Source organism: Nipponia nippon, unplaced genomic scaffold (assembly GCF_047370975.1).
Source record: "Nipponia nippon isolate SJK-2023a ecotype South Korea unplaced genomic scaffold, ASM4737097v1 scaffold_15, whole genome shotgun sequence".
NCBI classification, from domain to species: Eukaryota; Metazoa; Chordata; class Aves; order Pelecaniformes; family Threskiornithidae; genus Nipponia; species Nipponia nippon.
In genome coordinates this window covers 6,580,070-6,606,113 of record NW_028262331.1, presented here as the reverse complement: position 1 = coordinate 6,606,113, position 26,044 = coordinate 6,580,070, and the positions used below count along the sequence as shown (strand labels likewise).

The 26,044-nt window shown below is 43.9% G+C and overlaps 1 protein-coding gene across 1 annotated transcript in view; it reads left to right on the top strand.

Moving 5' to 3' along the window:
- SSH2 (slingshot protein phosphatase 2) overlaps positions 1–26,044 on the top strand; it is a 104,199-nt gene that overhangs the window by 12,498 nt on the left and 65,657 nt on the right. The window contains exon 2 of the mRNA XM_087751967.1: positions 22,325–22,368. Within this exon, the coding sequence (XP_087608093.1) occupies positions 22,325–22,368 (44 nt within the window). The remainder of the gene's footprint in view (positions 1–22,324; positions 22,369–26,044) is intronic.

Genomic DNA, 26,044 nt, shown 5'->3' with positions numbered 1-26,044 from the left:
TACACCAAACGTATTTATCCACCTGTAGGTTCACACAGTGCAAGCAGGGTGCCTGTCACACACGCTGAAGTTCAAGTGCCTGATCTTTCTGCCAGCTCTTCTGGAGGTACCCAAGCTGCTCCTTGCTCTGGCAGTCCTGTATATGGGGCTTCACGTTCATGGCCATTTAGTTTAGTGCTTCTTGCCTTTGACTCTCCTGTTCTTAAAACTATTACAAATGAAACTTGTAGCCTGGATGAGAGTGAATTGAATTGCCCTTGAAACAGATTCAGAGCTTGTGGACTTCTTTGAGAGAAGCTCCCAGGGATCTTCAAAATGGGCCCTGCCCTGTGCTACACGAGGGCTGTGTGTTTTCATAGAGCCCCTGACTAAACTAGCTAGTCTTCCTGAACAGTTTAACAGTTAGCAGAACATGAAGTTTTAGGGCATCTTCATCCAGGGTCTTCTGGGAGCGATGTAAGCATGCAGTAAATTACCGTTGTTCTCATCTAGGCTCTAGAGGTGTGAAAGGTTCAGGCAGGGTGGTGAACGGCTTGCTCAGAACTGATGGGTGTATAGTCTGGTTTCTTAACTGGCATGGGGACTGCAAGAGTCTTCAAAAAAAAAAAAAAAAAGGCTACAATTTCATGCTGCTTCACTTCTGTGGTGTTTTTGTTTTGTCTCTCTCTTAAGTATAGTGTATGGACTGCGCCATGGGTTAGGGAACACTTCAGCTTCATCTTCAGAGACTTTTCCTATGTAGCCTTCTACTGAAGTCAATGGGCGTGGAGGTAAGCAGTGCTGAGTGCTCTCTGACAACATCACTACCACCCACTCTGTAGCCTGATGCACACAACACTCCTTGTATTTGAGCATTGTTTTTCTCTGAAAAAGTCGCATGCAGTTGCACAATGAAGACACTGCTTATTTGTGTAATACAAATCTATTCCTACTTGTTGGTACAAAGTGCAAGCAGTGAGCATCAAAGTGCGGGAGACTTCACCGATATTGCATGAACACTTGCCACTGAACTTCAGTGACGTCCTTATCTTATGTCAAAATAAAATGTGACTTCACAGTTGGCCTGTGAGTGAATGGGATTTGAAGGTAGGGTTGAATGTTACTGCCTGAAGCATTTGTGCTACTGATGCTCAACACCTTTTGCCCTGCTGTTGGTTGTTTGTGTATTTTTACAACTGCTGAGTTTAGTCTCTCAATGGTTCATCATTTTATCAGGAGCCAGTCAGAATCAGTGAGAGTTTCCTGTTTCCTTGTCTTTCTGTTGATTTCCTTTTCTGTTGAAACAATTTAGTTGCTGCACTCTTCAGTTTCCATCTAGTGGCTTAAAGCAGAGGGAAGGGGAGCTGTCTGAGATGGCCTGATACTCTCACAGAGATATTGACAGCTGGGTCTGGTGACTAAATTGTTATGATAAAACACAAATTCATTAGTTGATGCTGTTGAAATCCGCTGACTTTTCTGTACTCCGAATAGAAGGCTTTAAAATATCCAGCTGCAGACTGATCCTCTCCAAGCATGTGATACTGACATCAGTCCTAGAAGTGAGGCATTGAACTGCCTCCAAAAATGAGCTCATTGGGTGATATTCAATGCACCAATTTAGCAAATTATTAGCTAATTCAATTACATGGTCACCTGTACATACTGTTTGAAAGGTGGGAATTCATTCCAATTTTAGCTGCTGTTGTTCCAAATATCAATGTTACAATCCTAAGCTCCTTTTGATGGGATGCTCTGCTCCCAGTGTATGTTGGGAGCTGGGCTTGGCAGAGCCCATCTCTAATTGCCACTAATTTGCTCCAAGACTTGCCAGTTTCTTTGCTTTTCTTCTCCCTGCACCTCTCCCAATAAGCTATAGGGAATAAGAGTCTGGGATTCTGTTATTAAGCTGTCCCTCTAAAGCCACTCATAAAACTTGTTTAATTTTCTTATGACTCTCTTGACTTGTTTAAATGGCTGCATAAAAACACAGCTGTGTCCTTTCCCAGGAGTCTGGGTAGTGGTTCATCTTCAGCCTGACCTGCCATCCAAAGCAGAGGGACGAATCGTGACCGAAATGAAATTAAACCCTGGCAGAACCATCCTGGAGGCTGGCTGCTGTGTGCATCTAGCTTCCTCCCCTCCTGTAGTCCGAGGTCAGCGGTAACTGCATATTTCCTCTTACAGCCCGCACAAAGAGCATGCATTGGGGCAGCACATCAGGGTGATGGTGACCTCAAATAAACATACTTGCACATTATTTTGTAAACTTGAAGAAATTCTGTATTTACCTGTAATTACAGTAGGAGTGTGTTCTAGATGCTAGTGTCCCAGCACCTCAGCATATGCCTGAATATTTATTTATTTGAATCATGGGCATAAGAGAAGCAGTATGTTAGAAGAAGGGTTCATGTGAATTTGTGCAGAAAACGTTGTTGTCTCCCTCCCCCCGCCCTGTATTTTCTGTCTGTTATTGCACATTACAGGATTGTTTGTTTTGGATGCTGTTTCCTGCTGAATGGAAGTCTTTATTGAGCTGGCCATAATGTTGCTCTTTTCTTTCAAGAAATACTGCTCCTAACTTAAGACAGAGGAAGATGCTGTATCTTACAGGGCTGTAGCAATGCTGCGTGAATTGTGATCTGTAGTGCAACTAAAGAATTACTCTGTGAAAAACAGAATGGAAAAACTGATGATGATGTATACAGAAAGTTGAGGTGACAAGAAGCTCTTACAAGCCTTCTGTGTGGAGCAAGAAAAGAAGCCAGGTTTGAAGAGCAAGCAGTAGAAAATGAGATAAGAACAGCTCTGTTCCTGTAGGAGTAAATGATCTCTCAGAGTAGCCAAGGAGGCCGGATGATGTGAACTCTGTGCAAAGTTCAGATGAGTGTGCTCTGATGTCCCGGGTGATACTGTCTCTTCCTACTTCTTGTTTACAAGAAGCCGGCACGTTTTCAGAATAAGCTTCTGAAACATCCTGGGTGGGGAGAAGGATTGGGATGGCAAAGTACTTATTTGCCTGTAGAAAGTTAGCTACAGCAGTAACTATTCAAGTTGCCGTAATGGCTGCTGCCTGGTTTTGGTTAACATCAGGGATCGCGCTGGTGAGAAGCGAGGTCTCGGGGTAGGACTGTGCCGTCCCTGTTGTGCCTCAGCGCGTGCGTTCTGCAGCAGCAGTTCAGTAGCATACTTCAGATGCTGCCTCTGCAAAATGAAATAAATTTCCGCTTTTGCCAGTAAAATGCCTGTGGTACGCACGTCACTTGGTTGTTTTAGTTCGTCTTTATTTAACAATAGCAGGAGTTGTGCAGAATACACGTAGGGCATGGAAATGGAGAACTGAGCCCCGTCTATCCTCTGCTGTTGGAGGGCAGGAGGAGGTGGGGAGAGAGGGAAAGGAGAAAAACAGCTTTGCCCGTGCCAGTTTTGATACTGAAGAGCTCTTTCCAGTGATTTGAGAAGGGGGTGGGGAGAGAACCAGATGCTCTTAGGAAGTTCATACCATTGTTAATAATGTAATTCACAGATGGTGGTGAAGGCCTTGAAGAGGCTTTCATGCAGTACTTATGCTCTGTCGTAGACAGATCATCACATAAGGGCTCACAAATAGAGATGACTTAATCCCAAGGACAAGTCTACAGTGATCTATTTGATAGTGGCCCTGCAGATCACTGTAACCTTTTTAAACAGTTAAGAGCCTTCAGGATCCCTGAATTTTAAGCACTACTCCAGGACTGGACCAATCCCTAATTAAATTGTCAGGATAAAATGTTACTGTAGCTTTGAGACTTTTCTAATGAAAGTGGCTCTTATGAGATAAAAAATAAATTCCTTTGTCCTGGTACAGAAATCAATACAGACAGTAGAAGTGTGAAAATCCGTTTTTACAGTGCCATCTTGTTAAGAGGCAGTTCTGCTTTTGTTTCCATTTATCTGGTTGGAGTTGGAAGCAGACCTTGTATATGTTCTGAATAGCTGTCGGTATTTCTTGACAGCTAAGGAGAAGGATTGTGGGTTGCATGTCCTCTTACTTTTTAAAAAAGAAGTCACTCTTACCTATAAGCTTTATAGCAAATGAACAGTCTGCTGGTTTCCAAACATGCAGAATCAGAAAACTTTTAGCTCAAGTCTATGGAATTAAATTCAAATATCTGTATGTTTGCGAGAGGCTTACTGATAAGGTCTTCACTGACTGCTGGGCAATTTTTTATTGGCTGTAAGCTATGTAACTAAAAGTATATATTAGGGAGCCATAGGTTAGTATTGCTTAGATGTCTAAGCAACTAGAAATCAAAAGTTTCGGATGACATGAGAACTGATCTTTGCTTTGTTGTTTGCTGCTGTCTTTGCAAGTGTAGCTTTCCTTCCTAAGAGATGTTTCCATAATGGTTTTTATTATTATTCTTAACTTCTTCAAGTTTAAATTGTGTTTATAAATTGGCTTCTTGTGATGTTTGTCATGTGATGGTTCATGAGCCCTGAAGAATGTGCTCCTGTGACTTCAGCCATGTATTTGCCTGTACCGATGCAGGCTGTATCATGTGTTCTTGTTTGTCTTGCATTTTGAGCTAAGTAGTGAAGGGGGTGGGGGATGGAAAAAAAGGGACTATTTCAGGGCTAAGCTACCAGAAATTCTCAGACTACTTAATTTGTGACCTTGTTCACTAGTTAAATACAGTCCAGGATTTTCTGCCTCTTCCATATTTTCACAGAAATATTTTCTGCATTAGAAGCTGTTGGTTTTTTTTTCCTTACTATCCTTTTAAAGAAAAAAAAAAAGGCAAAACCCCCCGTGCTTTGGTAAAAGAAATATCTTGAAATCTTGGGGGAAGAGGTTTTGTTTTTTGTTGGTTTTTTTTTTTTTTTTTAAACCTTGGTGAGGGGTGTGTGCTTTAACCAAGAAAGTTGGAAATCATCTACTCTGTTCCACGTTTTTGCATATATCAACTGTGGCATCTGTAAAACAATATCTTTATTACTGCAGTAATGAACGTAGTTGAAATGACCACATCTATGCCAAGAGTTTATTGTTTCTCCACAATGGCCAAAGTTTTTGAGCACTAGAAGTGCTGTTAGTGACTGTGCGTACAGCTCCGAGTCCCACTGCCAGCGTGTGATGTCTGCGTCCATTCTACCTCTGCACAGTGGAAGCTGGGCCCTCCCAGGGCTGAAGACTGACAAGGGCAGACTTCATGTAAGGGTTGTTTTGAGCAGTGCTTTCGAGCATTTGGGCATCCTTCTATTTAGCTTTACTTTCCTTCCTTGACACCATGTAATACTGTTTTTCATATATATATATATATATGTGCTGCTACTGCTGTCCAGTCCCCTGTGTTTCTCCTGCTGCCCCCCACCTTTGATACAGCAACTGCTGTTGGGTATAAATCAGTGTTCTTAACTCTTTGAGATCAAGGCTTTGCAGGAGACATGACTGTCGGGTAGAGTTGTTCAGTCTCGCGAAGTCTCTGCATGTGGATGCCCTGACAGTAAAGTTGTCCATCTTCAGTAGCTTTCATTTTTCAGCAGATGGGCTGTGCTCTAGGTTCACATACTATTAGACTTTTTTGTACTTTTTGTGTCTGCATAGGCTAATGCATTTCTTTAGATTTGAATCGAACATCAAAGAAACACTGGTTTAATACAATGTCTTTTGTATCACCTTTTTTCCTCCAAGTTGGATTTGATTTTCAGCTCTGACTCTAGTATTCGTTGCTTCATAATTCAGGGCTTTTTGCTTGCTCTTCACGTTGTTTAAAAAAACCAAAAAAACCAAAAAACAACCCACACGCAAAACTCTGTTTTACTTAGCTTATACAGTACTTCCACTTGGCTCAGAAGATGTGGATTTGTGAGCTGAGGGAATCCTCATTTGGCTGGTCACCCGAGCTTTCTTCAAGAGCCTTAGAAGGATCTACAGCTTAAGTTCATCAGAGGGCTGACCTGCTCCAGTTTTAATGAGATTTATTATACATGTACCTTTTGGATTCTACAGCTTTGATCTTTAAAACAATCTGTATAAACCTGTTAGTAAAGCAAAACTGTTGACAGAAAACTGAGTCTTTATACTGAATCTGCCCTGTGTTAAGATTATTGATCTCTGCAGTTAAAATAATATCCCTTTTGCCATTGGCATGCAACTTACCTGTGTTGTTTGGCAAAGTGCTTGTATTTGTGCTTCCTTTCTTAGCTCCTCCAATCCTCCCTCTCAGAAACCCACACTGATCAAACCCTGATATTGTATCTCAGGCTTGGAGAGAGTGGAAGAAACAAAACTGGATGTTACAGTTGATGGGTGATTGTGTGTGAATTTTGTGGATACAGCTGCAATCCTAATACATGCGGGAGAGACCGGGAGGGGTGGGTCTTGGCCAAATGCAAATGTGTATTTTCCCTAAAATTGCCTTTGGCTTTCATAAAAGCTTGACAGCACTTAATAATTTGAATTTTGTTAGCTTAAAAAAACCTGAGAGTTCTTGACTTGCTCCAAAACAAGTTCCTGGGAACTTCCAGCTTGTTAAATAACTGTGGGACTCCCAAGGCCTCGAAGGGGATCCAGCGGTGCTGGAGGGATGTAGATGTGCACTAGTTAGCACTGAGTGAAGGCAGCGCTGGAGAGCACGGGCAATGCGAGCACGGGAACTGGTGTCTGGAATGAGAGTATCTGGGTCAGTCTGCTCCAGAGCTGCAGGACACGTGAGATGCTGCAATAGTCTGGCTTAACTTCTTTCAGTTTGGTGACTTCTATGGCTGCGTTAAACCTCTGTGGAAGATGCAGGTTGACAGGCCTCTAGTGGAGGTGGCCAGTGAACACGGTGATTTGACTTGTTCCATCAAAATCTGGCAAGCCTAATGACTAGGTGATCTCTGGAGCTGTGAAGAAGAATGCGGCTTGTCAATAACAGAATTCATTAGCTTTCCTCTGCTTGCGCTGGGTGTTTGTACATGCAGCACTCAAGTCTGCTGAGGCAAATGCATCGCTGGGTGTAACGCCTTTTCTCTTTTTTTTTTTTTTAAAAGTGTACCTATTAATGGAAGCAGAGTGCATAATGTAATCTTAAAATAGCTACTCCCTGAATGCAGAAACATTCCACTTCTGACTAATCGGCCATTCAGACTGAGCATTTAAATATGCACCAGAGACTGAGCAGCGGCTTTCCATATCTGCGTGAATGGAGTTAGAAGCATATTGCAGCTCAGAGCTGTGCAGGCATCTTGCTCCTTGTTTTGTCCTCTTACCCCACACCTGCTTATCTCAGTGTAACCGCTTCTGGCCCGGGAAGCAGAATGCATATTCTGCTTGCTGTGTCTTTGGTTAGGCAAGCAAGTTGATGCGGTTGTTCGTTCTCACTACCCCTGAGACTGAGGATCTTGGAAGGACTAGGCTGATAAACAGTCCTCCAAACCAGATTTCTGCTTCTCTTGGTTGTGAATGACCAGGAACACAAAGAGCTTATGGTCCGAGTCCTGGCTCTAGTGCATAGCTTGAAGAGCTTGGCAAGCTGCAGGGAGCCCATGTGCAGTGTTTTTTCTCTGGCAGGCTGCTCCCCAGCAATGCGTGCTGCTCCAGAGCCTCTGGCCCAGCTTCACAGGGAGAATAAGACATGCAGATACGTGTGGGGGCTGCAGGGGCAGGATCCGTGTGGTCTGTCGGGTCACTGACCTGAAGCCTGTCCCAGCTTAAGGATTCCTCTTCCAACTGCTTGCTGCCTGCCCAGGGAGATGGTGCCAGGTTAGACAGGGCTCCCTCCCAGGGGACAAGTGCCATTGGAAGTGGGTACGGTCTCACTGGTCAGAAAGGGACACGCTTCCATACAGCCGCTTGTCCTCGCTTTCTCTGCGCTATAGCAGGGAATGGGCAAAGGCTCTTCTCGGGATTCCTCTGCATCTTCACTGGGTGTGGTTTGTTTTTTCTGCGGGGCAAATAATACATCTTCACTGGATTAGACTGTTGATGCCTCGTGCGTAATGAGGCAGTCCTTGTGGTCTGCGTGTGCCGGACTGTATATTGCACTGGCCTCTCCTGGCAGGCTGAGCAGCGAGGACCGGCTGCCTGCTTCTAGTGCTGCCCTCGCTCTCCTGCCCACGGGGGTGCAGCGCTAAGGGAGCTGGCTGGGCCAGATCAGCCAGGCAAAGTCTAAAGAAGTGATTTTCTTCTGCTGAGCGGCGTTGCTTTTCCAAATACAGCATAGCCTCTATGACTATAATTGTATACCCATCTTATTTAGAGCTGACCTCAAAGGCGAGTTCTCCTCTCCTCCCAAAAAAGGGGATTTTCACATAAGGGCTTACGCTGGTTTAAGGCTGCTTTATCTTAGTATAGCATAAACCTGTTTCTAGTTATCTTAAGGCAGAAAGCAACTGGGGGATTTGGATCAGACTGGATGATTGATTCCTGCTGACTTAAACAATCCCTAAGGAGTGCCTTTTGCCCTTACCTAGCTAATCTTGATTTCCTTTTCTGGCATAGGCAGTAAGTACTTACTCTGTGCTGTCTTTTGCAGCAGGATGAAGTTCTGGGAAGTGCCATACTCTGAGCATTGGCTTCTGCAGCTCTGCTCTTCAGGTGGTTATTTATGCAAGGCACCAGCCAAAGGGAAGGGAGAGTCTTAACTGGATTAACCTCAAGAAGAGAGTGTGGGGATTTAGGAATTAAGGAACTAAAGGCAGCCAGCAATCACTGACTTAAAACCAGCTGTAAGAGAGCCAGTCTCTATAGACTGGAAATACAGTCCTTCTGTACCTGTGTAGTGTTGAGATTGGCAGTGTTTTTACCTTTGAGGTATTAGAGAAGATGGTCTTAGGGATGCAGGGTATGTGTAGGGTGTTTTCTCTTAAGACTTTTGTATTGATGGGAAACTGTTCATAATTGGCACCTCCTTAAGCAAAAACTATTGAAGCACTGAGTGCTCAGATGAGATCTTAAACCTGGCACTCGGAAGGTGTGTTGGTGGCTTGCTCCGATACAATGAGAACATCTGGTTTCGATAGACTTGTAGCTCTTCGAATTTCATGTGCTCACCTTTTACACCTTCTACCCTTGCCCTAAAGTGTTTCTCTCCTCCCATATTTTTTTTTTTCCACTGATGCTGTTATGCATCCCCTGCAGGGAAAATCCGAGTAGATTACAGGATTGATAGAAAGATTGGGAGGCGCGGGAGAGATCAACAAAAACCTGTTACTAAGGAGACACGAGTTAGAGCATTGTGTCTCCAATGGCCAGTCTGCCGAAGGGGAAACAGATGGTACAGAGGAGGCTGGGATTATATAGGCAAGTACTGCAGGGCCACAAATCTGATACATCTACTGAAATTCCAGGGGTCAGGCAAATCCAGTCTTGTGCCAAGATGACTGTGGTTCCTTTGCCTTTGGCACAGTGTTTCTGTCCTCCTGCTGTTAAAGGCTGTTCTGGACAGCGGGCTTCTGCACAAGCCATTCCTGTTCCTGGGAATAGCCAGGTTTGGCGTGAAGGGAGTGAGAGCAAGTGGCTGTATGGTCCAGCATAACACTGCATTCTGGTTTAGTACAGTTTTTCTCCTGTAACTGATGTACACATGTAGAAGCGTGACTTCTGTCCCGGGAGAATGGGAGGACGGGTGGTGGCCACAGTTGCTCCTGGCTTTTGACACAGGCTGGCCTTTATTGCAATATAATGTTTCGCAGAGGCTTAAATTTCAGGAGTGATGCTCCCAGCTGCATGCTGCTCACCGGGCACCCGCTTCCCCTGCTGCTGCCTGCTCTCTCTGGAGAGAGACGTGAAACGACACTGCTGTTCTGGACCGAGCGGTGGGTAAATAAGCAAAGGCAGAATTCATCCTGGCCGAGGAGAAACAGTGCTGGAGTCGCTTTTGCGAGACTCTAATTAAGATCTGTTTTTCTTGTATTTAACTTTCAGGCTCTAGAGAGCGTTGCAGTAAACAGGACACTGATTCATTAATAGATGGAGAGTACTAGATGACTACAGTACTAGAATTAAGAGCTTGACAGCATTTCCTTTCTTCCTTTTCTCTCCTCCCACAGCAGTTTGGACTGATACCCAAATAAACAATAACAAATAGATTTTTGGAGGAGCTGGCTGGGAGAAATAACAAAAGTCAAGGGACACTCGTTATGCAACTTTGTTCTGCTCATACTTGACTCATGCAGAAAACCCTGTTTTATTCCTCAGCTTCATTTTCCTTTCTCTGTTTCTTTTTTTTTCTTTAACCTCTGTTGGAGGAGGTGTTGTCATATTTGCTGCCTTGATTTTGGTCCCTCAGAAACTGCTTCGACCCTTATATCTCCAGTTGGCTGTGGACATGCAGCACTGAAAGAGTGTAGGCAGAACTCTACTGTGGAGAAACAGTGTACGAGAGCCTATAAACCAGCTTGTATCAGGCAATGAAATGGCTCAGCATGTTGCCTTAAGTTCCAACAGCATGAGACTAATACCTGGGTGTATTTTTTAAGAAGTGAGTGATTCTGGGCAGTTTATAACCATTATGTTCCAGTTCTAGTAGCAGTGATCCACTGCCAGAAGTGGGGCAGCTGGGAGGCTGTTCTGCAACCTGGGGACGGAGGATGTGAACAAAGAGTACATGTTGTACCTTGTGATTCTCTCTGCAATGTCTTGCCAGGGAATATCTTCAGGCGTTCCTCTCCCTCTGCTCTCGAAAGACTCTGCTTTGTGTCCTGCGTGCGCAGAAAGCTGTCCCAGCAATTCCTTTTGAAGTTTTGCCTGAAACACTTGTGTTTTTTTCCCTACCCAAACGGAGTCTAGAGGTGAAGAGACTTTCCTGCCAATTCCTCTTCTGATATAGTCTAAACTCCTGCTGTTAAACCTCTACCAGCCACTTCTGTTCTAGATATGTCACTGCAATAGAGCAGAGACTCCCCGGCTGTGCTCTTGCTTGAATCCAGGGTTACGCAATAGCAGCCTGCGAGTGCCAACGCAGATGCTGCTGCATCCAGACACGCTGTACAATGTAGTTGCTTGGATACCTCTTCCCCCCACCCCCCCAAACGCTAGGTAACAATTTGCAACTTATAATTTTATTATTGAGCACAGACTCAGGTTAAGCAACGTTAAGGATTTGAAATATAATGACTTCCCCTCCAGATTGCTTTTTTAGAGGCTGAGTATTGTGGAATTTGAAAAGATTGAGTGTTGCTCTGCTCCCTTTTCAGAGCCTTTATTTCACCTTCTTCAGTGTTAAATAACTTCCCACTTTGAGAAATTTTTTCATCCAGAAAATTATCCTTTAATTATTGATGCAGTAGGCCAAGGGCCCTAAGTAGCCTGGCTGCTGGTGCTTATAGCTCAGGTAAGTCATGAAGATTTCTGTGCTGCTCCTACTTCATCCCATGTCGTACGTTCGTTACGTCAAGGGGAGATTTGACGGGAGCTTGCAGGGATTGGATCTCGGAGGAGCTGAGTGGGTGAGAGTCTCTTCTAATGTTCTGGCAGGGAGAAAGATGCCTGCGTGTTGCAGCCAGCCACTCGGCTTTAAGAGTGTGCTGCCGAGCCGGTATGGGATGAAGATTCAACTTAAATGTGTCTCATAGATGACTGCATGTGCTTTCCTCTGAGTAGTTTAAGGCAAGCTGTCGAAATGAAAAGCCTGTGCCTGGTTATGCTGCTGCTGACCAGGAATTAGACTTTTATCAACAGACCTGTGCTGGTGCAGCTTCATTCTGTGGACACAGTTATGACATAGATAGGAATAGTATCCAGATAGCTCTATTCTTGTCCTGTTATGGGAATAATATATTTAATATATGATGCAGGTGAATCTGCATTGCTTTAGTGACCCTACTACGTGTTCTGGAGTTGTAACTTGAACTGTGCCTGCACAGAGCCCTAGAATAACTCCCTGGTTTTTAATGGAGATAACTGTAGTAGGGATACAAATGAGGCTGCTGCAAGTGTGCACCAAGGTAAACTGGATGCTAACAGGAAGATGGCTGATTGCAAGACAAAGACCTTTCCCTTTGCAGTGTACCTCCCTTCCTTCCACCCTCCTCCTCCTAAAATAGCCCTTCAGCATGAGGATTGAAACCCAACTATTTCCTTCTTTTAAAAGCACCTTTAGTGTTTGTTCATTTCAATGGGAAACTGACTGACTGACTTAAACCAGAAGCTGGTGGTGTGCATCTGCTGTGTCTGGTCTATGTCCTTGTTCCTTGTAAAGCATGATAGTATTGCTCATGAAAGATAAAAGATTATCAGCTGCAGTTCCAGGTCTCCAACTTCTCTGTGTATGGCTCGTTAGCCAGTTTGCTTTTCAGGCTCCTTCAACCTTGCTTAGTTCTAGCTGTCTTTTTTTTTTTTTTTTTTTTTTAATGCAGCAGTTCAGAAGCCTCTCTCTCCCAGCTGGAAACAGGCCCAGCTTCTAAGGTGAAGATGTCAGCCCTCTGGGTGAGGAGGTACACATGGCCATGCTGCTTCTGAAAGCTCTTGAGTGCATTGGAAGGTTGAGCAAGGTCTGTGTATTAACAGGTAGTGACTGGAGAGGGTCTGAGGTGTGAATGTCCATCCTTCATAATTGCATAGGGACAATTTCATGCATGTAAATGTGTCGCCCTGCTTGAATGGATAATGAACGGCTGCTCATTGCGGTAACCTGTGGAGCTGGGATTTCATTTTAATCGCAGCCTGTTTGTTGTATAGAAGCCCTGCCCTGAGATTCACCAGTGGACACATGCATATCTTTGACTTGGTCTTAGTCAAACTATACCCTTGACATCAGCAACAGTTCCCAGTATGAAAACTGGAATTATAGTGCCTGTGTTTATACAGCAAGTGAGTTTTCTCACACTTGTCCTATCACCATAAGCATTTGTTACTGTTGTAGGGAAATAAATGCTTCTAGATTTTAAGATTTCCAGTGGACAGCTTCATTAGCTTTGCCTAAAAGGAGATTAAGCAGGTATCTTCAAGGTTCTGGGAGGCATTAAATCTAGCAGAGCATCATAATTATGTTAAATACCTGCCTTTTCTGTCATACTTACGCAGTGGTGAAAGGCCTTCTAAAAGTTAGAGGAAGGGTCTATTCAGGGAGATGATAGTTTTGTTTTGTTCTGTTTTTTTTCTTAGTGTCTGTAAGCGTCTCGAGATGATATGCTACTACACAGTTTTAGAGAGAAGTTATGTATAATATTCCTTTGGTGAAGGGCTATTTAATGGGAATATCTATCTACAATGTTTGTGTTCTTTTTTTTTCCCTTGGGTGCGTCTCTGTGATTAAGGCAAAAGCTGTTGTACTCCCCATCAGGCAAGCTTATTTCACTGCAGAAATTCAATTGACAGTAATCTCCTTTTTAATCTGCTCTTGTGGTGTAGTGTAGCAGGCTGTGTCACACTGTATTTCTCATCCTGACTCTTGTTGTACCAGTTGGAGGCTTCTAATTTTTGTCTTCAAGTGTTTGAGTTTTATTTCTGCAGGTTTTAGTGAGGCCTAACCTAAACAAGGTTTGCATAAATCTCTTAGCTCCAGCGGGAAGATGAAAGCTTTGATAAGGAACTTGGTTTTTTCTCTCTCCGGAGCGGGAGTGCAATGTCTTTGACCTAAATATACCAATTACTGACACAGCAAACTGATACAGAAAACAGTCTGGAAGGAATGCCAACCTCTGAATGAACACTTGGCTGCAGAAAGCTATTGCTTATGTGGAACCTCAAACACAGAAGAAATGTGAGGAGGAAAACAATGTTCATTCAAAACATTTCATGCAAGTAGTGATGGGTGAGAGAGAAATGGCTGGAGAAAGCTGCTTGTTTTCCCCTTATCCCTATAGTTTTGGAGAGGTAAAAGCACTATGCAAAACACAGTGCAGTTCTCCCCTTTCCCGTTTGTGGCTGAGTTTGCTCAGCTTAGCTTTTTGAAGAACTTTTATGTCAAACTTAAAGGCTTCCTTGTAGTAGCTTCTATTTTTAAAAAGTGTTTGATGGCAAATGTAAGTATTTCAAAAAGTAGCGATGAGCTAGCTCTCTAGAGCACACCACGTGACTTTATTAATTAATAAACTAATTAGTTTTATAATTTTTAATATGGTTAAGGTTAACCATCTCCAGAGACTGAGGGATTCTGAAGTGAACTGGGTTTTTTTAATTCAGCTTTGAGACCTATCCTCTGTATGTGAGTACTTGCACATCACTAACATGTTGATGGTTTCCATAATATACTGAATAAATTGGTTCACACAAACTGCTGCAGATTTCTGGTTGTCTTTGTTCTCCGTGTTGCAGCTGTGGAACTTGCAAACTCTAGCTGACCATTTTTTTGGTGGTCAAATCACCCTTTTTAGTACCAAACTGCTACTAGACACACTCAGGCTGGAAACGGTACCCGTGCTGTAGTTCAGCATCCCCCGTCCTGCCCCAGAAGCTCCAGCTGGTGAATTTGTGTGTAGTCTTGGGCTTCTTGCTAGATAAAAGGGAACCTTTTATCAACCCAGGTTTTCGAGTCAGCCCTTGTTTCTTTTTACCAGCCAGAGTGTTGTTGCTGGCACTTCAGCCTTACTGCAAATGCAGTATGTGTGGGCTTTTTGCTAACACAGTTTAAGAGATTGATACAACTTAAGACTACTGTACGAAAGTCTCTCTGCTACAGAAATGTGTAATAGATATTTGGCAATCTGACTCAAACATTTGTCTTACTTTGTTCCAGCAGATGATTTGAGATTATTGATAGGACCAGCCTTGTGCAGGGCCTGCTGTTGAATAGGCATCTGTCAACTATTTCATCTCGGAAGGTGTTGAACTTCAGTTCTGTGGGATGTCCATGCACAGATCCTGGTCCTTTGGACTTCAAGGGCCTCTATTCAGTTGCTTCTTTGGCTATCTAATGCCAGTCCGGTGCAGATGGCAGATACCCCAGGGCATCTCTAATGTCACCGTTTGTCTGTGTCAAGAGTTGCGTTGAGCGCTAAGGAATCTGAATGTGCAGTGGATGCTCTTATCTCTGGGTGACTTGTATTGCACTAGAGGAAAGGCTGTGGCTGCAGTAATGGCACCCTCTCTGCAATACTCGACCAGACTGGGTTACCCATGCGTTGGGTAATAGTTGGGGGAGGGTGGTTTTTGTACTGACTTGCTTAATGCTTGCTGACACACAAGGAGAGCTCCTGTATGGAGGAGCTTGCAACGCACTGCACGGCCGTAGCCCAAACAAAGATACACTGGGAGACTGGTGGATGCTATGGAGAGGAGTATTTGCATGGTTTAACAACTGGATCGGTGCCTGGATGCACAGCCTCTGATTTGACTAAAGCAGCTGCCTTCTTCCCAGCAAAGGTCATGTTCAGCTCAGAGGCACTTAGTGTGTGTTTGAACAACTGGATGGGATCTAGCCAAGGAAAGGGTAGGCAGAGAACTAGAAAATTGCTCATTTAATTACAAGCCTTTTCTTTGTAGTACCTCCTTTGAGACTGGGTCCAGAGTTTTTCACATGATGGTGGCTTGACAATGTTAAGTGAAAAGCTTCTCTCATGGCATGGCTGCATCTGAATCTTGCTGCGGGTTTTGGAGGATCTATATTAACTAAGTTTCTCTTGTATAAATAAGAAGCTGCCAGTTGCACTTCACTAGGAGAGGTCAAAGGCTTCAAGTTCTTTGTCTCACGTAGCTTCTCACAAAACAGCTTCTGCGTTCCTACTCTTGCACGAGGCCTCTCTGCCCCTGTTAATAAGGATCTTTTTTAAAAAGAACAATACTGACTTTGAAAATTAACAGCTTCAAGAAATGAGAGTAGTTTCACATCCACCTCTTGGATCTGCCTTCCTATGAGGAATTTGGGATCACTCACTGCTGGTGTCTGTAGCTGTGCAGGGGATTCCTGTAAAGGGGGAAAGTGTACCAAATAATGAAGTTGCCCATCCAGAAAGCAATACCTAGCCAAGATTTAGAAAATGGAGAAGGGGAGAGAAGTTCTGTAACATCTGAAGTGTGCACATCACAAGTATGAGCAAAATGTTGACTCGGGTCGGGGGGCGGGGGGGAACTGGAATGCTTGTCCTGTCTAAATTGTCAGTGCTCTCTTGATATTGATGGCTGTGACTGCTCGCACTCCTGATAAAAACACTTCCCAGGCATTGTCTATACAATCAGGTACGTTGGCATAAAATAATATGTAGCAAGCAGTTATTAAATCGGAATCTCTTTTAAGGTTTGAAAGATGTATTTTTAGGGTGTAGCCTGTGTGAAGTGTAGTCTGTGTGAAATGTTCCTTGGTTAATAGAAATGTAGTGAATGTTAGACGCATGACTTATGCTAATAATCATATCTCTTACAGTAAAAGAACTTACTGTGATGTTCCTAATGTTAAATACAGACAGACAGCTCCAGTCCCTGTATGTAAGAATGCAGACTGAATCTTGTTTATCATGACATCAGTCTGCATAAAGGAGATTTATAAGAGCAGAATTGTTTGCATGACATGGAGTGACTGCCGTTGTATAGAACAGAATAGCACTCAAAAATTTCTCTCCTCTCCCTTGCCCTTTTGATGACAGATAGTTGGCAGTGGATCAAAGCACAAACAGGATTAATGTTTTGCATATTCTGTCCTACATGGCCTGAAAGGAGCAGAGATGGAATTTTTCATCTTTCACTTTAAACTGCATTTAATATTGTGGCCTAGTTTAGAGCTATGCGACTCATTCCTTCAGTTTCCCCCGAGGCCTCTCTTTCTGGTCAAGGAAAGCAGGGCATGACTCCCTCTGGAGCTCATCAGTGCTCCTCAGCTTCCTCCTTGTTGCAGGCTGGTGGAGGAGGCTGGTTTGAGGCTGGAGCAATCCAGCATCAGGAATCTCCAAGCAGCGTTTGTGGAAGCTGCTGTCTCTTGCACCTATTGCTGTGGTTACACATGGGTGCTGCAGGGCACAGGGAATCTGGGGCTGGGGCAAGGTCCAAGGTTCTCACTACCGCCTGTGCAGAGGCAGCTTTGAAAGCTGAAGCGGGTCACTGTTACAGGTCACACCTCCAAATGGCTGGTTTCGGTGCCCAAGGATGCTGTCCAAGCGTTTGTTTGAGAACAAAGTGTAAACTGCCTCCTCGAAGATGTCCCCAGCAAGGAATGTTTACAGATTTTGATCCGCTTTTTGGCTGATGAGTTGTTGCACTGACAGCAGTCCTTCCTCCTCTTTGGCAATAAACTGAAAATGGCAAGAAAATTTGAAGGTGCTTGTTTAGTAGTCATGTCAATATTGGAGTCATTTCCTTCACCGAAGCTTGCACTTGACCACGCGTTGGGCACATCTTCTCTGTCCTGCCCTCCCCTCTAGTGGGGTGACTCGTCATTGCAGCTCAGTTTTGGCTGACAGTTACTAAGGAGGTTTTTGTGATGTTTTGCAGTTGCAGAATTATATAGTGACCAGAACACAGCGCAGACAACTGTAGGACGAGTATGGTATACACTGGATGGTAGCACGGACTTCTGGAAGAGGAGAAATAGTAGTCGCTGGATATGTGAAATATGAGTCTAGTATCTTCTTCTATACTGAATGCCCTCTGTCCATGAGAAGGTATGGATGCATTTGCAAAGGAGATAGTTGATGGGGTGAAAATGATTCAGATACCTGAATCTGACCACTCTGTAAATACCAGGACAAAACATGAGATACAAGGAAGGAGTAGGCTGCAGGCTGGTCAGAGTTGCTGATGAGGAGGAGGTTAGTGAAAGTTAGTTTTGTTCCAGATAGCATCCCAGGTGCTGGCGATGGATGGATCTCTTGCTCAAATCGCACTTGTCTACAGTTCTGTTTCTGTAGACAGTCAGCTATGTTCCGAATAGATATGCTTCTCACACAGATCTGCTACGTTTATGTCTAATATTGAAGAGATCTCGTAAGAGCTTCAGCAGAGACAGATGGTAATTGATTGGGCCGTGTCTAGCCTCCTCCACAGTGAGCTCTTGAGGGCTGAATTTTGAGTGGGGCCAAGATAATGATCTGCATATTTCAGGATCTTCTCCTGTCATTTGTGGGACATTTGGCTATGGCATACCAGGCTTGCCAGTTGCTGTGACGAGGATTTTTTGGCATGTGGAAATGGCCATTCATTATAATACTAAAAATGCTTGCATAGCTTGGGTTCCTGAACAGCGCAGCAGAGGTTTCAAGTGCTCTTTCAGTTGTTTTACCTTACTGTGGGTACTTGAGGAACTTGTTCTCTAGCCAAATAGATGCTTTTGAGCTGTTTTGGCTTATTCAAAAAACCCATCATGTCTTTAGCTATCCTGTATGTAATGAAACCTCTTTCCCTCCCCTCTGACCTCCTCCTCTTGCCCCACCCCCACCCCCCCCCCGAGTCATCTTTTTTGTCAATCCACAGGGAACTCATCAGAGCGTATGCTCTGCCAGGACCTGAGAAGTTCCAGCGATAACAAACACACCGACCACAGCTAATGGTGTTTTCAGAAGGACTTGAGATAAATAATAAATTTGTTCAAAGGAATCTAACTTCACACCTGATGCTGGCTTCCAGTTTCTTGTCTTGTTGATCTTGTTTAGGACATTTAGCACGCCAAGTCCTTAAGGTGATGCAGCATCCTGAATGAAAGATGTTGTGGTTCTAGTGTCTTTCTTACGCTCCAGTTTGTCATTCCTGTCTAACACCACCATCCTAATGCTGTGAGGCCGTTACTTTGGGTTGCATGACCTGATGTAGTGGGATGGGGTTGGAGATGGGGCAAAGCCAGTGGTGGTAACTGTAGTGCTAGTGTCTTCCTCAGTTTAATGGGGCTCTGTTGCTGATGATGCTTGAGTGACTGACCCTTCAGAGATCTGAATCCTCGTCCTGCAAATCTTGTGTGCATGTTTCATTTGTTTCTTTTTTTAACCTGTTACAAGAACTTCTAATATGTGGCTCTGTTGAGGAGAACCCATTGAGCTGTGTAAATTCTTACAAGATTTTTCCATTGCACTTAGCACCTGGTAGTGTAAAGGACATGCCACATCCCTCTGTTTCTGCAGGCAGATCTCTAGAAGCTAGTGCAAGGTCTGCTGGTCTGCTCAGGATAATCCAGAAGGTCTTTTGCCCTCAAACACAGGGGTAATAGACATTTGTCTGCACTGGCAGAGCCAGCGGGTTAACTCTGCATGCAGTACCTGTTTGCCGTAACTGGTGTGTGGCACTGAGGAGGTGGCCCGTGCGGCTTCTGTGGTGACATTGGCTGCCTGGCTAAGAGAGGCACTGTGTGATCTCAGGGATTGCAGCTATCCTTTTCACCACAGTATTTCTACTCCAGCCTACCGGGAATTGCCTGCACTTTCCAGTACTGGGGTAAGAAATGAATATGCACTCTCCTGGGAAGTGCTAGTAATTAGGATTACAAATTTAGGGGAAGAGGAGCAAGGCAAGGAGGTATGAGAAGTATTTAGGACTGAAGTAGACTTTCTTTGCTTGCTCTAGAAATGCAGGTACTTACTGCTTTCATGCATGCAAGGTAGTTAAGCACTAGTGAACTGCTTGGAAGTACTTGATGTCTTACTTTTGCAAACTTAAAATGCTGCTGTTATCACCTGTCAAGCCAAAATAAGCCAAAATGCAGAATGAGCAGCGTGGTCCATGGAATAGCTACTGCCCCTGAGGTGTTAAGCAAAGCAGTCGAAATGTGTGGAGACTTTGGCTGCGTGGGGAGCAGGGATCGCCAGGACAGCTGTCCAGCGTCTGGAGCTGTGGACAACACACAGTCTGGCTCAGATAGGTCCTGAGCCAGTGTGGCTATTGCAAAAGCTTGAATAATGGAAAGTGACTCTACGCTATTGGATTCTTCTTTAGCAAGGCCAGTCTTGGGTCTGTATCCCGGAGTGTCCTGCCAGCCAGGGAACGCAGCTGATGCTTCATCTCGGGAAAGAGGGCTTGGCTCTGTGGTCTGAAAGAGCTCTGTGGCTGCTCATGTGATGGCTGCTCTTCATCTGTGTGTTTGCACCCTTCTGAATGATGCTACAGCTTGTTTTCTGTTGACTGTGGCGTTCATTGCTGTTTTCATTTTGAAGGGGTCAGGAGTGCTTCCTTATCGAGTTGCTGAGCTAATTCTAAGGTATGATGAGCAGAAGGTATTCCTGCCAGCTCTTGCTTGTTGTAGATGGTCTGCAGGTTTTAGCTTGAATTTGTGGTTGCAGGTGGCTCCAAGTGAACTATTTCATGGTGGTGTTCAGTTCTGTTCTTAGAAATAGAAGACCAGTAGCAAGCATGCATTTTCTAGTTATTCTTATATCTCACAGATTCAGATCATTTGAATAAGAGACAGAATATCCAGCAGGAGTATCTGCATTTAACTCCGTATTAAAAAGTGAACGGAGTATGAGCTTTGCATGCAGTAAGCACAAAGAATGTAGTTCAGAAGATTCTCAGGAAGAAACAGCTGTTTATATGGTTGTCTTATGGAAACTTAACTTTTCCACTCCTCCCCTTTTCTGAACTTGATGCTTATATGTGTTAAGTTTCTGTAGGTTTTGTAAATGTTCTGTTCCAGAATCTCTCCCTCTCCTGTTGCTTCCCTTCCTCTCCCGCCCTGGGCGGGTACGTGTCCTCTTTGGTGGGGCTGAACCAGAGGCCCAGGGATGCACAGTTCCTTTTTCCCTTTTTTCCACTGAATCCATTCGGAATTGACATTTATCTCGTTCCCTAGCCTTCCCCTAGCCCCTGAAATCTCTTACACACCTTTCCTTATTTTCCATCTGCGTGCTGTGGTATGTAAAACAGAAAGCAGCATGTGTATGATAGAGCATCTTTCAAATTGCTCTCCTGAAGCAAGCTGAAGAGAAGAAAAGGGATCGTTTCCCCTCTCAGAAGAGCTGTACAGTCTCCCCAGGGTTGTTCGTGGGAGAACGTTATCGGAGCCGATCGCAGAGGTGTTTGGGCAGGGGGCAGTGCTGGGGAGGAGAGCGCAGTGACCGTGTTGGTATAAATCGCCTCTAACTTCATCCCTGTGTGAAATGCCATCGCTCTCTGCTGACGTTCTGGTTTCAGAGTTTCAGCGCTTCTGCAGGTGTTTGCAGAAGAGCAACTCTGGGCTTTCTTTGTCCCTGCTTTCCTGTTTCAGAAGCACAGAAGTAGTGCATCATTTTGTGTTTATAAAGTGACCCTTGAGTTAGGAGTAATGCAAGCTACAGAACACGGCACTTCACTCTACTATTGCCACAATACAATCCATGCCGGCATCTCTGCTTGTGAGAGGATGTGTTCATCTTAAAGGATGGTGGGATGAGTGGTAGAAAAATGAGAGAAATGCAGTAACTGTGCTGGAGCTCGGTAAAAGTTGGATAGAAAAGAACTCTTTAACGAGTTAAAAAAAAGCCCTGAACATTTCAGGAATTAAGTGCCCACCACATGACTTCATTAGTAAAACGTTAGCATCCCTGTTGTCATAGTGGCAGAAGTCTCTTGCAACCACCTACTTGCTGGTTTGTGTCTTGAAAAATGACCAAAATACATGGTGCCATACTGAGGTCTTGCTCTTTACTGTGAGTCAATTCTGTGCAATTCCTGTTGGGCCACACACTGCCAGCAAATGGCGTGTGCTCACTGGAGAGGAGATCTTCTGCAGGAGGGAAGCCCAGAGCAAGCTAGACACAAAACTATCACTTTGCTTCCTTTGTCACCTTGAGCTGAACTCTGGTTTTCTTGGGATGCCCCTCCACTGACCGCACGCTTGGTATCTTTTAAATGTGTTGCTCCTGCAGACCTAAACGGACGTAATAACTTTTCACTGATAAAACAGATCCTATACCCCATCTCCAGCCAGTGCCTGACAATGCACATGTAAATGTACTGTGAAGTGGAATTAATTGCTGAGATCTCTCTACTGAGGTATTGCTTTGGGCTTTAGTAGGTAGGCCTAGTAAAATTCCACAGCACGTTAGAGATTGTGTATATTAATTTTGCATCTAAAGCAGCATAATATGTCAAATTTCCACTTTATAGTCTATTTGTGCTCACCCAGTCCTATTTGGCAGGTTTATTACTTGCTGGTTTTGTGGATTCTTACACTTGATTGCTGACACTGGACTATGAATTAATATGATCTACATAAAGGTAATAAAAACCCTAGAGTTTTTTGCCCAGAAGTAAACAACGTGTTTGGCTCTTGGCCTGCCTTGTTTGGCAGGGGTCATTGGAAGTCCATGCAAAAGCATGCTAAATCCTGCAGTGGCAAAAATTCTTGTAATGTAGATTTTTTAGAAGGGTTTTGAGAGAACATGAAGTGACAGCTGAGCAGAAAGTGAGTTCCTCCGTAGTGACAGCTGCATGCAGAAGCAGTGAGAGTTTCCTTTGCCTTCTACAATCAAACCAGTGAAATGCAAGTCTTTCGATTCTGCATATATTAAAGCGTATTAACTTTTTTCTCCTTTCCTATGTATGCAGGAGGCAGACAGTGGGGAAGAAGAATGCCGGTCCCAGCCCAGAAGGTAAGATTGTCGCTTGAGGCTTGCAAGAGTCCTCAAGGATACCTTTCTGTGTGAAATGTTCCACAGGGGGGGGTTGTTGTTGTCCTGGCATGTTCTGCAAACATGCATCATTTTCTGCCTGTTGTTAATGCTGCACAGCTGTCTTACGTGTACCTTACTGAAAATTTTTTTTTAAACTATGGCCTAAATGATGCTCCCAGTAAAGGGGTTACTGCAGCAGAAAACAGAAAAAGTCAGATTACACACTAAAAAATATATATGGGGACCAGTTCACAAAGATGTCAGTTGTTATGTTCTCCAAACTGCTGTTGGCATCCTGGAAGTGGTGTCTTGCCTGCAGACATGTCCTGAATAAGATGATGATACTCTGCTTCTCTGTGCATGTGGAGACTTTGCTTATATCTTGGGAACAAATCCTGGTTGTGTTGGTCCTTAGCTCCCTCCAATGTCATATGTTGTTTCTCAGGATTTGGTCCATCATCAGAATATCCTGAGAGGGATAAATACTAATAAACTCTTGTTCTCTAGTTAAAAAGTTTCCGTTGCCATAAAGAGCTGAATTGGATTATTCTAGTTAGTAGGAGTATCACAGGAGAGACTTCAGCAGTGATAGTCACCCTCTAACTGTGTTTCTTCACCTCCTGGTTATGCCCTTGTGTACATCTTTGGGATCTGTGAGAAGTTATATTTCTAGAAGCTGAAGCACAGGGTGACCCTACGCCATAAGGGCACCTGCTGCTTAAAACAGCATGTTCAGTGGATGCGTAGATAGTTGCTACTGATGCAGGTAGCCAAACATCTACTCCAAAGTTAGGAAAACACTGAGAATTTACAGGATTATTTTTTTAATTGGGATTGTTTTGGATGGAGACGTTAGCTTTTGTAAATGCTGGTTTACGTTGCTTCAGGAAGAACCTTGTTTAATAAATGCTTATCCCTGAAAACCAGGCAAACATTGAAACTCAGCTGATTGAACAGTGACAAGTATTAATGGTGTTTTTGTAATGCAGTTGTAGTCTTAAGAGTAGACTTCTTGAAGTCTCGCAAGCTTTGTCTCCTATCCTCTAAGCCATCAAAAGAATTATTTCAGCTAAACTTAATAAAAGCAAACCCTGTATATACTACGTAACTTCTCCAGCAGCAGGAGCACTTTCTTGGCTTAAAACGTTGCAGTCAAATTTTATGAAAGGTGTAAGATTCCCTCCAGAGGGAGTAAAGGGGAAGTGAAGGTGAAATAGTTCTCACTTTATGAGCTCTTTGGCTGTTACAGTTCTTTGCTCAGTGTTGTTTGTGTGAGTTGGTAGCAACGGAATCTGTAATTTCTAGTATTTGAAAGGCTTGAACAACATTTTGGGGCCAACTTGGATGAATCTGCAAAAGAAAAAGCTGTCCTGGTTGCACATTCCCATTATTTCAGTGTAGTCCTGCGATTGTGTGGCCCAGGGAAGGTGACTGGTGTGTTTCCTTCAGTCTTCTACCCTTAAATGATGATTTACGAATTGCGTTTCTTAATTTTACAACTTTCATGACTGAGAGGAAAGCTGGAAAGCACAATTCCCAAAGGCTCAAACTGAACTCGGCTAAACTCTTGATTTTTTAATTTCACTCTTAGCCTTCCAGCAGTCACAAGATCAACTCATGACTTGATCTCAGTATACATAATGTATTGGAAGGGATGGGAGGTACTTAATTGTTGTGGGCACTTAGCAACAATTGTAGGTTAGGTTTGAAAGGAGCATTTTTTAATATATTTTAAATAACTTCCTGGGGTAGGAAATGACAACCTGCTGTTGATGTGGTGATCTGAACTCCGTGACTCCTGTTGCTGGGGTCAGAAAGCTAACTGAAATCAAGATCCTTCTTAGGGAAAACAAGGGGGTGGGTGTTAAATGTGTTTGATTACAGTAGGATAAAAATAATACCGTTAGACGTGGTAAGTAGTCAACCTGGAGTCCTGCTGTGGAGGAGCAGCAGTTGTCTATAAACAGCTTTTGAGTATATCTAATCCCCAGTTTTCAAGGGAACATAGCAAGTAGTAGCTATTAAAAATTCAGACAGTAAAAAGGCAATGGACTGAGTTTGGCTTTAAAAGGAAGGCGCATTATCAGCTGCGATGTCACCGAAGTAGCGCTCTGCAGCAGCCTGACATTCCTAGCTGCCTGCCTGGGCAAGGCCAGCTGGTGAGGTTCTCCTGAGGCATAATTCGGGTGACCTGGCTGTAGCTACAGTCAGTGTTTGGGGTGGGATTTTTGCGATTTGTAAAATTCTTCTTCTGAGGAGTCCTTGCGTCTCCTGCATTCGTGTAAAATTTGTTCAAACACAACCTCAGGGTAGCATGGTTGGCATCAAGCGTGCCCAAACTCATCCCGTTAACTGGACATTAAATGCAAGAGTACTACTGTGGCTAAAGCATGTGTGAGTTAATGAAATAACTTTTTCGATATTTATAAAATAGGATGTTAGTGCTTGCAAGGGTATTAGCTTAAGACCTAAGCATGAGCACATAGACATATTTGGTGTCAAAGATTTTTTTGCAGTGATCAGTCTTGAGGATCATTTTGTACAGCCTTCATTTCCATCCTCTTGAGTCCCCCTCTGCACAGTCTAGGGATTGCTGTCTCAAATGAGACAAATGTTCCACTTAGATCCAGCTCAACAGCATTGCTGGTCCTGTGGCTAGCAATTTCTAGATGGCTTCTTGTGATAGGTTTCTGCTGTTTATCTTTTCTCACTGATGAGATCTGGGTTATATATTGAGGTGAAGGGGAACATGCAGAAAAGACTGGCAGTATGACAGCAGAAGTGACTACTGCATGTTGAGCAGAGGCTATGAAGAGCAACCAGTCCAAATGTCCTCCAAAGAGGCAGAGAAATTAGCTTCAAACAGGAGCTTAAACTTGTAGGTAGGTACATCAGGATCATCATACCTAAAATAAAGAATCTGTCTGGGTGCTGACGTGTTCATGTTCTTTAAGATGTAACACCACAGAGGACTGTGATTGCGTGGAGTCGAGTCTCGCAGACAAGGGAGAGGAAGTGTGCGAAATTGTTGTTTAAACTTAAACCTGCTCTACAGAGCAGTCAAACGACACGACAAGTCTGCACTCGCCACAAGACTGCTTCTGCCAGCACCATCCCAGAATGAGGAGTTTTCTGCTTTGTGAATTAGCAGAATCCACTTAAAGCTTTTCTCCAAAAGATGGAAAGAGCTATTGGATGTGCAGAAAGAAAGTAAATGTGTGCTCTGCACTTATCCTTCGAAGATGCTTGAAACAGTATTTTCTGGCAAACTCTTTTGTACTGATGCAAAGAGGAATGGTTTGTTTTCTTACTTGAGGAAAGTACTTGGGTATCATGAACGCGGAGCTAAAAAGCACAGAAAATTAATACTGCAAATACCTGAAGCTGAGCAAATAGGTGAAAACCAGCTAGGCTTTGGGAATTTTTTTCTCTCACACCCAAGCCCTGCTCTGGGGGAAGCCCAGCAGGGTCTCTGTACCCTGACATAGCTGTGACCATTCTTGCAGTTTACGGGTGAGATCCCCAAACCCCTGACACGGGTCCAAGTTCTTGCTCTGGAGTCCCTGATCGAGCCAGTCCTTGTCACCTGTCTAACTCTTGGCTAATGGGATTAAGACAGAGTACCGCATAAGCAGATGTCCTGAACAATCTATTT